General features: G+C 54.8%; 2 protein-coding genes across 4 annotated transcripts in view; one reads left to right on the top strand and one right to left on the bottom strand.

Moving 5' to 3' along the window:
• Positions 1-2,716, top strand: part of PPFIBP2 (PPFIA binding protein 2) — a 125,884-nt gene extending 123,168 nt beyond the window's left edge. For both annotated transcript variants that reach the window (XM_023754583.1, XM_023754584.1), the window contains 2 exons: positions 1,092-1,157; positions 2,272-2,716. In XM_023754583.1, coding sequence (XP_023610351.1) covers positions 1,092-1,157; positions 2,272-2,343 — 138 coding nt within the window. In that variant the 3' untranslated portion in view covers positions 2,344-2,716. The remainder of the gene's footprint in view (positions 1-1,091; positions 1,158-2,271) is intronic.
• A 3,107-nt stretch (positions 2,717-5,823) lies between these two features.
• LOC102425657 (NADH-cytochrome b5 reductase 2) overlaps positions 5,824-12,492 on the bottom strand; it is a 7,217-nt gene continuing 548 nt past the window's right edge. Inside the window, exons 1-9 of one of the 2 annotated variants that reach the window (XM_006089667.3) lie at positions 12,291-12,337; positions 11,765-11,911; positions 11,479-11,551; positions 10,345-10,451; positions 9,989-10,118; positions 9,328-9,411; positions 8,538-8,623; positions 7,122-7,221; positions 5,824-6,236 (exon numbers count right to left, since the gene is read on the bottom strand). In XM_006089667.3, coding sequence (XP_006089729.3) covers positions 6,064-6,236; positions 7,122-7,221; positions 8,538-8,623; positions 9,328-9,411; positions 9,989-10,118; positions 10,345-10,451; positions 11,479-11,551; positions 11,765-11,845 — 834 coding nt within the window. In that variant the 5' untranslated portion in view covers positions 11,846-11,911; positions 12,291-12,337 and the 3' untranslated portion in view covers positions 5,824-6,063. Of the gene's footprint in view, positions 6,237-7,121; positions 7,222-8,537; positions 8,624-9,327; positions 9,412-9,988; positions 10,119-10,344; positions 10,452-11,478; positions 11,552-11,764; positions 11,912-12,290; positions 12,338-12,492 lie in introns of those variants that run through there. The other variant, XM_014456647.2, reaches the window with a different exon arrangement.

Below are 12,492 nucleotides of genomic sequence, written 5' to 3'. Positions count from 1 at the left end.
GATTTGCTTCTTAAACTACTTGTCACCTCAGGCCATGGCCTCTGTCTGGTGTTCCCTCACTTCCGGCCAATGAGAGATGGACAAGCTCACCAGCTGGCATGGCTGGTGTTTGATGCCAGTGCCTGGAACTTTGTGTGGCAGGTGCTTCTCAAGGTTGGTCCCTGGGTATCACGGTTGTAGAACCATAGTCAGGGCAGGCTCTGACCCTTATGTCTTTCTTTTTATTTTTTCTTTTAATTTCAGAGAGGAAGGTAGAGGGAGAGATAGAAGCATCAATGACGAGAGAGAATCATTGATCAGCTGTCTCCTCCACACCCACTACTGGGGATCAAGCCGACAACCCGGGCATGTGCCCTGACCGGGAATCGAACCATGACCTCTTGGTTCATGGGTTGATGCTCAACCACTGAGCCACACCAGCTGGGCTATCCCTTATTTCTTTTCACATCTCGGGGAGGGTATCCCTGCATGTGTCTGTTTTCAAACTGCATGGAACTACGTCACTAATTCTCTGTGTGGGCTCAAGCAAGACCTGTATCCCTTTGTGGGCCCCCATTTTCCCACCTGTGAAATGAGGGGTCACACGTGATGCCCTCAGAGGGTGCTTCCAAATTTACAGGGTCAAATAGGTTTCAGGGAGGAGGAGTGGGCCAGCGTTACCTGAGGAGGAGGAAGAAGCTCCATGGGCAGCTCCCTGAGGATGCTCCCTTGTGCCTGTACCGGGCATCGGTGTCTGGGGTCCTATGGGGGCCAGTGTATTCAGCATCCTGAAGGCCTTCCTCTCTGCTCTGGAAATAGAGCCTTGAGCATAGAGGAAAGGGCTGTTGCTGGCAGGCCCTGTCTGTGCCCTGCTTGGGTTACCCTTGGAACCATTGCCGGATAGGGACCCAGGAGAGCATGTGCATGGCAGTGTGGGGCACTGGAGGCTCCGTGCTTCCCCGGGGACAGAGCGGGCATGTGCTCTCAGGGCCTGGCCCACTCCTGTGTGCACCCTGAGGGAGCATGCCCGAGCTGGAGAAGTGGTGCATGCCATTTCTGTGAGTCACGAGTGGAGCCCACGTGTGCTGACCGGGCCGCTGCCCATTTTACAGATGGCACCTTCGGAAGGCACAGTGACGCAGATAGGGCTCCTCTCCCAAGATATTCACCGCCTCACGGTAGGACCCTGACTCTCTCCACAGTAGGACAGGTGCTGGGAGGCCCTGTGAGATTGGTGAGGTGGTGCACAAGAGCTGGGACAGCCCTGCCCCCACTCCAGAGCCTGTGTCAGCAGCAGCTCTGAGGCAGGGTGGAGGTGGGGGTGCAAAGAGAACAAAGGAGGGTGCTGGCCCCTGGGGCCAGAGCCTGAGCCAGCCCTTAGGCAGCAGGCGGTGCACGTGCCTTCTCCACGGGCCTGCTGCTGGGCCTTGAGCATTTCAGGGCCCTGGGCCCTGGGGAGGGTTATGGACCTCGAGCAAAAACCAGCTAAAGCATGTCAGGCCTCTCTTCCCAGGCTCAGAGCTGGTGAGGAAACCGAGATGGTCACCTGCCCAGTCAGCCCAATGCCCAGCCTCACCTCTGGCCTGGTGGACACTATTCTACCCTCTTTGCCCATGAGACCCACATATTTCCCATCATGCCTCTGACATCCTGAATATCAAGTCACGTGAGCACGTACTGGCGTGCCCAGCAGGCAGCCTGGTCTCGGGGAGAGGAGTACCCCGGGAGTGAGGCTAGCCTGGTTCATGCCCCTGCTGGGATGCCGGGCAAGTCATTCTCTCTCGGAGCCCTGGTTCCGTTTCTGTGAAGCAGGGCTGAAGTTAGCTCCTTGCACAGGCAGATTAGAAGAGGCGGGAAAAGGCTAGCCCAGTTCACGTTTTGGGGGCCCCATACATTTTAGGTCCTGTTGGTTCCCATAGGGACAGGTTGAGAAGGCTGTATTCGAGGGCATGATCAGGGAGGAGGGCATCTCCCCGAATCCAAGTCGGATCATTTTTATTCAATTGTTTTTTTTCTTGACTCACACACCTAAATGACTCCACCCAGCTCTGCCCTTCTCACCTCTAATAGGTTTCTGGTGGCCTTGAAAATAGCAACTTTACCTCTAGGGTATGAGCAATTAGCATCTTGATCATGCTGTCTGATCTGACCCAACAGCAGGGTCCCTGGGACACCATGAACTTACAGTGTCAGGTGGGACCACCCCCAGTGCTCCCTGCCTCCCACATAGCTGCAGTAGGGTGGCCTTGACCCAAACCCCGTCCAACCGCGCCTTCGGCTGTTACCTTTCAGACCATGCTGAGCCAGGACCAGATGCTGAACGACTCTCACCCGGCTGCTCCCAACTCCGAGGACTGGAGATGACTTCGTGGCGGAGAGCCCGAGAGGCGCGTGTGGGCCCCAGGCTCTGCTGCAGTGGGGAGCTGGCACACAGCCAGCAGAGCCAGGCTGAGGCAGGCAGGGCACCTCGGACCGGTGTGGGTGCTGGCGGCAGGGCACTGGGCCTAGGACAGATGTCCAGAGGTGGCCCCAGCGCCCCACATTTTCAACAGTGCTGTGCCCTTCGCCACAGCTTTTATACCTTTTGTACTTTTATACGTGGCTGCGACCACTTTTGTGTGGACGCAGTGAGATGTGGGTGCAGACGCAGCTGTTCCTGGTGACAGCAGGAGGCTCTTCTACCAAAGGGGCGGGGCCGAGCGTGCATAAAGGCTCCGCTGGGAAAGTGCTGAGACCACCCTCCGAGTGCGCTGTGGTGACTGAGCCGGGCCAGGGGATAACTGGTCCCCTCCCTGGGCTGCTGCCAGACAGAGGCACGTGTTGCCACTCACAGGAATCTGGTCCCATGAGGGATCCGGGTGAGAAGAGCAAAGGAGCAGCGAGACTCCCTCCCTTCCCTGGCTGCCCTCGCCTATCCTCAACTGCAAAGCAAGCCTGTCTCAGGTTCTGGGTGAAGCTGGGCAAGCATAGCAGCACACACCCTCTCCCCTTCCTCCCCGTGCCCAGCCTCCAGCCTCCAGCCTTTCCCTCACCAGCCTCCAATGCAACTCTCTAATCAAACAGCTCCCCCCAGTGGAAGAACCTTGGGAATCTCAAACCGTTGCCAAAGCAACTCCATCTTCCAGAGAAGCCCATGAACCTCAGGAGGCTCCCACCTCAGGAGAGAGCCCGTGCCCCTGCCCCACAGTCCCCTCCCAGCCAGGCTCCACCCTTGGTGATGGGGCCCCCGCGCCCCCCTGTGATGGCTCCAGCTCAGGCCCCACCTCTCATCTGATCTCCACAGCTGGTCTACTTGGCCCCCTCTAGACTTCCTCTACCCCATCCCCAGTGACCTTCCCATAGCACTAAGGACTCCTCAGTTCCAGAATTACCACAGATGGGAGCTCAAAAGCCTTCATCAGCACCCCAGCCCTTTGGAATCTCCAGCCTTCAGGACCCTGTGCCCACGCCTGCGCTACTGTCTCACTCTCCCCTCACTGTGGGATGTATTTTTCTCCCAGTCCCCGTTGTCACAAGGTCAAATCCAGCCTGCTGAGACCCGGAAGACATGCCTCCTGCAGGAAGCCTTCACAGGTGTTTCTCCCTTACCATACCGGTCCTCAACACAAACTCACCGAGCGCCTGCTGTGGGTGGGCTCCATGCCCATTGTAAGGCCCCATCCTGGTCCTCACAGGACACAGGAGATCCATGCCGCTAATCCCCCCTCCCCCATCCCACCCACACACACACCTTCGTGTGCGCAGGTTAAGTGCCTTTCATCCTGCACCAAGGAAGGTTAGAGGCACAGGCATGAACGCCAAGGCCCTGCCTAAGGGCGCAGATGGTCCCGAGAGGGCACACAGGTCAGTCTCAAACAGGAGGGTGCTGACGCTGCAGGGGCTCCAGGAGCAGCCCCTACAGCCCCAACAGCAAGTTACCATTTTAAATGGAGAACAGGACTGGGGGCCGGGACCAAAAAGGCTCCAAGGAAGAGGTGATCACTGAGTTCTGAAAGATGAAGCCGGTTCCCCAACCGTGCCAAGGGACAGGCATGCCAGGCAGACCGACCTGAGCATCTCAGCACATCCTGGGCAGTCGTGTGAAGACAGGTTTCTCAGCCCCGCACCGCTGCGTTTGGGGCTGGGTACTGTCATGGGGCTGTCCTGTGTGCTCTAGGATGTTTAGCCACGCCCTTGGCTTCCCTCTGGGTGCCAACAGCAACTCTTCTCCCGCTGTGACAGCCAAAACTGTCTCCCAAGCTGGCCAAATGGTCCCTGGGGTGGGGGAGGGGGGGTAGATCCCCTCCAGCTGAGAACTGCTGAGCCAGAGAAGGGGGTCAGAGTGGGGGGCCCAGGGAAAGAGAAACGTGGTGAGTCGGCTGGAGCCAGATCAGGAAAGGCCTTGTAAGCCAGGCCCTGGAATTTATCCTGGAGACCCAGGTGGCCAGGTGGGGATGAGTAAGAGGTTAAAGCAGGAGATAAATAAGGTAACATTTGTGCTTAAGAAAAATATCCCAGTGTAGGATCTACTCATCATGCATTGCTCAGCAGAGTATCTTTCTCTGAGGGGATTCACTGAGGACAGGCTGACCACGCAGGGGAATGGGGCTGGCTGCCTCCCAGCAGCCCACCCCACCAGCCTGCTGAGAGGTAGCCTGTGTGGGGCCACCCTGTGGGCGCTACAAAGCTGTTCCCTAGAGCGGTGTCCCTCTCTCTCCTGTAGCCCTCCCTGTCCCCCTCACTTACCCACATTTGTGTTGAATAAGAAGTCCAGCAACACCAAGGTTTGGCAATGCTGCTACTATTCCAGTGTTTGTGAGAAGGGAAGGAAGGAGTGACTTGGAATTAAACAGACCCAGGTTTAAGCCCAGCTCTGCCAACTACTGGCTGAATGACCTGGGGATAGTAACGTTGTCTCTGAGGCTCAGTTTCCTTTTCATCTATAACTTGAAGAACAAAATCCCCACGGACTCTGGGCCTTGTTATGAGAATTATACAAAATCAAGTTCCACCTCCTCACAGGCAACAGAGCAGGAGCATGACCTCCTGGCCACGAGCATCGGATGGTAAGAGCGGGCCCTCGTAGCCTTTGGGGTTGGTGATAGGAAGGATTTAAGGAATAGCTTCTGGAACCTCATTGTGTTTGCAAGTTCGGAAGCTTCTGTCTGTGACCACCCCTACCCACTGCACCAAACAGGGCCTGGCATTCAGAGGACACCAGCGAAAATGCACCCCTTACCTCCATGTGTTGTGCAAAGTGCAGGGAGTCTAGGATTCCTCGAGGCCTCTTACTCTGTGGGCCCACCTACTGCCCTGGCATGTGTGTTCTTAACACCATTCCTCCTTCAAGGGTCTCCCGCAGGAGAAGGGTGAGTGCTCATGGAGGGTGCCTGAGCCCTCTCGTAGGTCTGACCTTAAAAACAAAACACTGTGGCCCTAGCCAGTTTGCCTCAGTGAATAGAGCATCGGTCTGTGGACCGAAGGGTCCCAGGTTCAATTTCAGTCAACAGCATGTACCTCGGTTGCAGGCTCCTCCCCTGGTCAGGGTGCGTGCAGGAAACAACCAATCAATGTGTTTCTCTCACATCAGTATTTCTCTCTCTTTCCCTCTCTTCCACTCTCCCTAAAAATCAATGAAAAAATATCCTCGGGTGAGGATTATAAAAACCAAACATGTGGGGGTGAGGGTGGGGGGGATCAAAAGAGATTCCTGGGAGTTGACATGACCACACTTGGATTCTTCCGAAATTCTGCCCTCCCATGGACACCCAGCCAATGCACATGGAGGGCAGGCCAGGGCCTTCTAAGTGCCCAGCGGGTCCCCCCCAGAGCCACACTCCATGGGCCATCTGCTTTGTACTGAAGTTTATTTCCCTGAGCCAAGGGGAAAGGCCCCAGGATGCAGTCCCTCCGACCCTCCCCAGGCAAGGAGGCTCCAGAGGCCACTTTGTCTCCAGCCTCTTACTCCCTTCATAGGCCCACCCCAAAGAGGGGGGCTCCAGTGAGCCCGAGGGTGCCCTGAGGTACTTCTGAACATGGTGACGCTCAACTCACTGTGAGTCAGATGGAAGGGACCAGGGGCGTTTGCTAAGAGCAAGGGAGGTGTTAGTAGGTGAAGATCATGTCCTTGGTATAGCCCAGTTTCTCCAGGTTCGGGTGAGCAGCTGTCTGGATCAGGGGTGGTGGGCCGCACACCAGGATGAATGTGGACTTGCCAGGAGCCGGGAGGTGCTCCTGGATCATGTCGGCGGTGACGAAGCCCGAGCTGTACGTCCAGCCTGAGGGTAAGCAGAGGAGAGCTGGGGAGGCTCTAGGGAGAGGCCCTGGCCCCAGGCCTCTTGCTGTCCCTCCCTAGAGCCAGGGAGAGGGAGGCCAGGCTGCTCTCCAAGACTCAGAAGTTTGTACTACTGTTCTCTGCAGAAAGTGGAGAAGTAGTGGACATGGAGCCCCCAGGCAGGCCTCAGTTTACTCCAGATCCCAGGCTCTGAGGCCTCTGGCTGGAGTCTGCCTGCCGTGAGCACTGCCGAGGATGGAGAAGGGGACAGCCAGGGGGGATGTGCCAAGCTGTGGCAGGAATCCAAGCTGGAGCTTTGTAGTTGCAGTGTTGTGGGGTTTGTGGACTGGCTCAGTTGGGTGGCTCCCTCTGCTGGGCAGTGAGCTATATGATAAGGCAGACACCAACTGCAGTGTGGGAGAGGCAGCCTAGCAGTGGTCGGCAAACTGGGCTGGGGGGTGTACAGTGGTGGCTGGGTGCTGTCTGGGGCTCAGCAGGTGAGGACTTCTGTGAGGTGAGTAGTGAGGGATGAAGGGGTCAGTGGCCGTACTAGAGGCAGTGTATCTGATGCCTCCGTGGGATGTGTGTGGAATGCAAGGTGAGGGTAGGTGTTCAGGGTGGCCCAGTGCCTCAGTGTCCCTCCTGATATTCAGTGCAATGTGTGAAATTCTGCTGAGATATCGGACACCTTCCCTAGACTGCCTTTGCAAGCAGGTCGTCCCAAATCCTCCCTCCCTTCTTCAAATTCCTGAATTTTCTGTGGGAGGTAGAGCCCAAGTCCTCAACCCCCAAGCCCAGTCCTAATAAACAAACAACCCCCCCCCCCCCACCCAGGGACTCGGCCCTGAGGTGGGTCAATGGCCCACGGTGGGGAGAATGGGGTTCGTACCAAAAGGAGGCCTGTCCAGGGTGTACCACAGGCTGAACTGCTCCGAGTGAGTTGTGGCAACTTCTTCGAGCTCACTTCTCATCAGGATGTCGTCCTCTGTCTAGAAAGAAAGCAGCCTGAGCACGGCCCCTCCAGGGACTTCCTGCTTATCCCTCAGATGGAGCCCATGGGTTAGCATGTTCCTGTCCCGGCTGCTGCAACTCTAGCTGGAGTGCTCCCCACAGACCCTGCTCCTGCACAACAAACCCTCTCTTGTGAGGGCAGGAGTTGGGTGGTTGGGTGACTGCCTCCAGCTGCAAGGCCGTGGCTCCACAGCAGTGAGGTGGCTTCCCTCAGAGGCCCCAGCCCCACCTCCCACAACCACACTGAGCACCAGGCTCAGCAAACCCAGCTGAAACGAGCTTAGTGTGGGCCCAGGATCTTCTGCAGGGAATGGAAGGGGCTAAGGCAGCAATATATAATCTAGTAATTAATATAATATAATTAATATAATATAATATAATATAATAAATATATAATAATAATAGCATAATATGCTAATTAGACTGGACAGCCAAACGACCTTCCGGACAAAGCCAGGGGGCCGAGGGCAGCTGTTGTGGTTGGAAGGGCCGAGTCCCTTACACAAATTCCGTGCATCGGGCCTCTAGTATAATATAATTAATATAATAAATATAATATAAGAAAAACAAAGGCTAGAGCCTCATGAGGGAAAAAGCGAGCCAAAGCCTAAAGAAACTTGTCACAGGCTCAGAGATGCTGCACAGAGACCTGGAATCCTAAAACTCGTTATCATTCTGGTCCCCATCATTCCACCTCTGAGATTCTGTTTAAGAAAATAATCCAAAAGTGACCAAGTGGAGGTAAAATTATTCATCACCATCATTTATAACTGAAAACAATCTGAATGTAGAAGATTTCGTAAATGATAGTGCAACTTGATATAGACCATAATGAAAATATTTACAAAGAGCTTTCATGAGAAGAAGATGTCTGTATGGTAATGTTGACTAAAAAAACAAAACTCTATATATGGAACTGTAAATACATATATAGTATGTAGAGAAAAAAAGACAAAAATAAGTCAAATATTTATATGTTTCTGTATATTCCAAAATTTGCATGGAGCACTGCTATGATTTTATACTCAGATAAACACAGAACTAAGTACTAAGAAAGGAAGGAAAAGCATAGTGCTTAGGTTGGTTGGGGAGACAAGAGTTTTAAAAAAACAACAAATGGGAAAACAGGCCAGGATTCAGCTTCTCCACCGCCAGCAGCCCACTGGCCCGCCCACAGCCGCAGGCACTAAGAGGCCTGGGCTCAGTGCGGGGTGGGGAGAACGCAGAGCCCTGTCCAGCAAACATTCCATCCATCCTACCCCTGCGAGCCCAGGGCAGACTCAGCAAAACTGACCTGGTTGGCAAAGATGAGGGATATCCTGGTCTTGTCACGGGGGTTCTTGGTGATGTGGCGAATGAGCTGCAGCATGGGCGTGATCCCTGGAACACAGTTTGCGGGCAGGCCAGCTTGCCCTCGCAGCCGCCCACAGTCCCTGGTCTGTAGCAGCTGGACCCCAGGTCTACTTTTCTCACTTTGGTCCCCAAAACTCAGTGGGGAACTGCCCTTCATTTTGGTTTTCCCCTTCTCATTTCCGTATGGAAGATGGAAGGAGCGTTGGCTTTGGTTTGGGAACTGGGTTCCATACCCAGTTCTCTTGCTATCTGACCAGAGTGATTCAAGTACCTGTCTGAGCCATTCAGGGTCCTCGTTTGTGAAACAGAATTCACGATGAGTAAATGTAATAGTTTTAAAAGTGCCTATTATGGTGCCTGGTGAGTTGTAAGTCTCCTTAGATGTTTGTTCCTTTCTTTTAGAAATTCATTTCAAAGATGGGGGTGAGGCTTGAACTGGAGCTAGGAGTCCTTGGGGGACCATGTGTGGGCCTGCCCGGCCTGGTCCTCAGCCTCTCCCCTGCTCCCAGCCTGACTTTAGAGGCTCCCCTGGGGCTCCTGGGCCTCCCCCGATGTGTTGGTGATGGGGAGCAGGGTGCACAGGGTCAGGGCCAGGGCCTATCACTGACCCGAATTCCCGTCTGAAACAACCAAGGAAGGAATCACTCACATCTCCCCTTCTAGGATCCAAGGACTCAAGGTCAGAAACGGCTCAGGGCTCACCTAGGATGAAGCCCTCAGAAGCCTCTTACCTGTGCCCCCAGCGATCATTCCCAGGTGACTGGCTCGTTTTTCTTCAGGCTTACTCGTTTTGTATGCTTTCACGGAAAACCTCCCTGCAAACACAGAGGATACCGCTCGCTTCTGGAGTCCTTACCTGAGAGCCTGCAAAACAGCACTGCCTTTCCTTGGGACTTCCGGGGGCACGTCCACCTGAGGAAGTGGCTGCACCCTTTTAAGCCAGAGGGGAAGCCAGGGCAACCTCCATGGCCAGCCCGGTGCACCTGTGCACAGAGTGGGAATAGAGTCCTGGCCTCTGCGGGGAATCCCTGGATCTTTTCTTCTGAGGAAGGAGGGAGGTGGGATAGGGAGCCTCACACAGTGCTCCCACCCACAGCAGCACCCAAGTGAGTGATGAATATGGAGTAAATGAATGAGTGTGGACTCCATCCATCAGTTTTTCAATAGTGATAGGTTACTTTTTATGCATCAGGTGTTGTGCTGGAGATAAAGTGATGAGGAAACACCCAACCACTCCCCTGGTTGGATGGCACCTACAGTCTTGTGAAATGGTATGTGATGACTTTAAGAACAAATCCATGTGACTCAAATCTGAAGAGTTTTCTAGAACAATGCAACTACCACAGGAATCTTCTTCCTCCCCATGGGAGGCCCGGGGTGAACCCCCAGTACCTGGCCCATGATAGAACAGGCGCCCAGTTGGCCCTCGAAAAAGAATGGTGTCCCCAATTTTCATGTTGTCCAAGTATTGAGACATCTTCCCGCCCTCTGGATAATTCGGGTGCACATTTTTGAAGTAGATCTGAAAAAGAAGGCAGCATGGCTTTCACAGCCTCAGGCCCGAGGCCACCACCGCACACAACTTATGCATTTGCTGTTGGAAACCATGCAGAAAATGCCCTGCACTCACAATTGCTCTAAGCAACCCGGAGATTTCACCAGGTCAACAGCTTCACTGTTAAATGACACTGTCCACCCTAAAAGGAATGTGAGGGTGAGGCACCTGGACATGGGGGGGCATCATTTACCTTTATAATGAAGTCCACAAAGCCTTGGTCATCATCACTGGATACAGGTGTGTATGCCCTGATCACCAGGACACCATCAATGTTGGCCAAGAGATGGACATAGTTACCTACAAAAAGGCATCAAACAGCAAGTCGGCATGGCCAGCCTAAATAGGACTCAGAGCTCCCCTAAAGGACTGAGCCTCAGGGAGGTGGGTGCATACTGGGGCAGGGTGCTCGGGAGGAGGGCCAAGCAGGGAAGGAGCCCCAATGCAGATGTGTGAAGGCCAGGCCTGTCCTTGTCACTCCGTGTGCCACCCCGGACAAGTCACTTCATCTCTCTGAGCATTTCTGTGAATGGGGACCATATCCCTGCCCTCCTCCATCACAGTATAGTTGTCAGCTTCACTCACAGGAAACCTGTTGCTAGTGTGGGCTCACTGTGTCAAATGAGCAGGAGCAGCTCCTTGTTGGAGGCTGAGTATTAAACATTACAGAAAGGGGTGTGCCCCTTTTAAAGCAAGACACATTGCCATCACAAAGTCATTTCTTCCTAAACTGGAGGCATCACTGGGTCAGTGAATGAATCGCAGCCCCCTCAGCTGTAACCTGTTGCCCAGCACAGAGAACGCGTGGGCTCACAGGCATGCGAAGCCCCAGGATTTGGACACCCGCGCACCAGAAGTTCTAGAAAGAGCACTGTGTCTTCCTGGCAATGGCTCTGCAGTGAAGGTTTGAACCATGTAATCCTGCCCCTCCAGGGTGGAACTGAAGGGACCAGCTGCGGCCAGAGACCTACGGATCGTAACTCCACCCCAGGCCACATGATGGGCTGGGCCGTTCAGCTTTCTGCTGGATCTAACAGGGAGACTTCAGCAACTAGCGGTGAAGGCAGAAGTGGCAATACAGATGCTCAGAGACAGAAGCCAGAGGCAGCTCTGTGCCAGGGTGCCTGAGGGAGTAGAAACTATACACAGGAAAGGGAGTGGATATGTAGACAGAGGTAGAGACCTGGAGAGAGACAGAGAGGAGGGGGACAAGGAGGAGGAGGAGGAGGGAAAGGAGGGAAGGGGCGCTGGAGGGGCCAGTCCTTCCAGTACCTTCAGGAACATAAACCAAAATCTTTGAGGAGGCCTGAAACCAAACACCACTCACCTATAGGAAGCCCCAAAACATGTTCTGTTGAGGGCAGTGCAAAGCGGAACCTCCTGGTGTTGTGGGTGATTTGCTGATAAAACAGAAAACAAAGGCAGGCTCTGTCAGCTTCCTAGAAGCCGTGCTGGGGAGCCCCAGTTGGTGCTTTCCCAGGTGCACACACACACACAATGGCAGTGGGGAGGCCTTGTATGCCTGCCCCACGACCCCGCCTTCCCAGTTCAGCACCTTCCCCACCCCTCTGCCCTCCTCTCTTTTACCTGCTGACCGTGGGCTGACCCATTACCTCTTTCTCAATCAGGGGCAGCGGATACTTGGTCTCAGGGTTCTGTAAGGTGACGTTAAGCTGTCTCCTCCTTGAGTTCATGTTCTTCAGGGCCAACAGGAGCACCGTGAGCCCAATGACGGCGACGGCAAGGAGCAGGGACGGGTCCTAGCCAGACACAATGCGAGCAGGGCACCTCAGGTCCTGCCTGCCCTTGGCAGCACCGTTCTCAGGCACACGGGAGCCTTCTCCACACCCGAGGCATAAACGCTGGGGTGTGCCTGAAAGAAACTGGGCAGAGGGAAAGGCCCTAAAAGAGAAAGCAGGCCGAGTCTAGGGGGCACCCAGTGGGGACGGGGTCAGCTGCAGGTCAGACAAGGTGGCATGTTTCAGGCTGCCTGAACCACGCCCAGCAGATGGCCTGCGAGTGCTAATGTTGCCAGGCCCTCCCTGCCCATCTTCCTCCATCCTCGCTACAGCCCAGGGTGCCATCCCTGGGAGTCCCCTCCTGGAGGTGGCGAGGTTGCTGGCATTGCTTCTAACATACAATTTGGACTGAAGGCCACAGCCCCCAAAGACAGAACTGGAGAGGGAGACTGGGTGTGGCGTCCTCCAGAGGTGATCTTGGCTGAGAGGCAGGCAGGGGAGGGCTCGCCTCCCTCGCTGCTCCCAGCATCCAGTTTAGGCTGGGAGCTGGGGTGCTCGGAGATCTTAGCTTTTCGGGTCATCCCAACACCTCCAAGGCGGGA

The sequence above is a fragment of the Myotis lucifugus genome, unplaced genomic scaffold (assembly GCF_000147115.1).
Source record: "Myotis lucifugus unplaced genomic scaffold, Myoluc2.0 scaffold_61, whole genome shotgun sequence".
In the NCBI taxonomy this organism is placed as follows: Eukaryota; Metazoa; Chordata; class Mammalia; order Chiroptera; family Vespertilionidae; genus Myotis; species Myotis lucifugus.
Note: the sequence above shows the minus strand (reverse complement) of the source record. Positions and strands in the feature narration are given on the sequence as shown.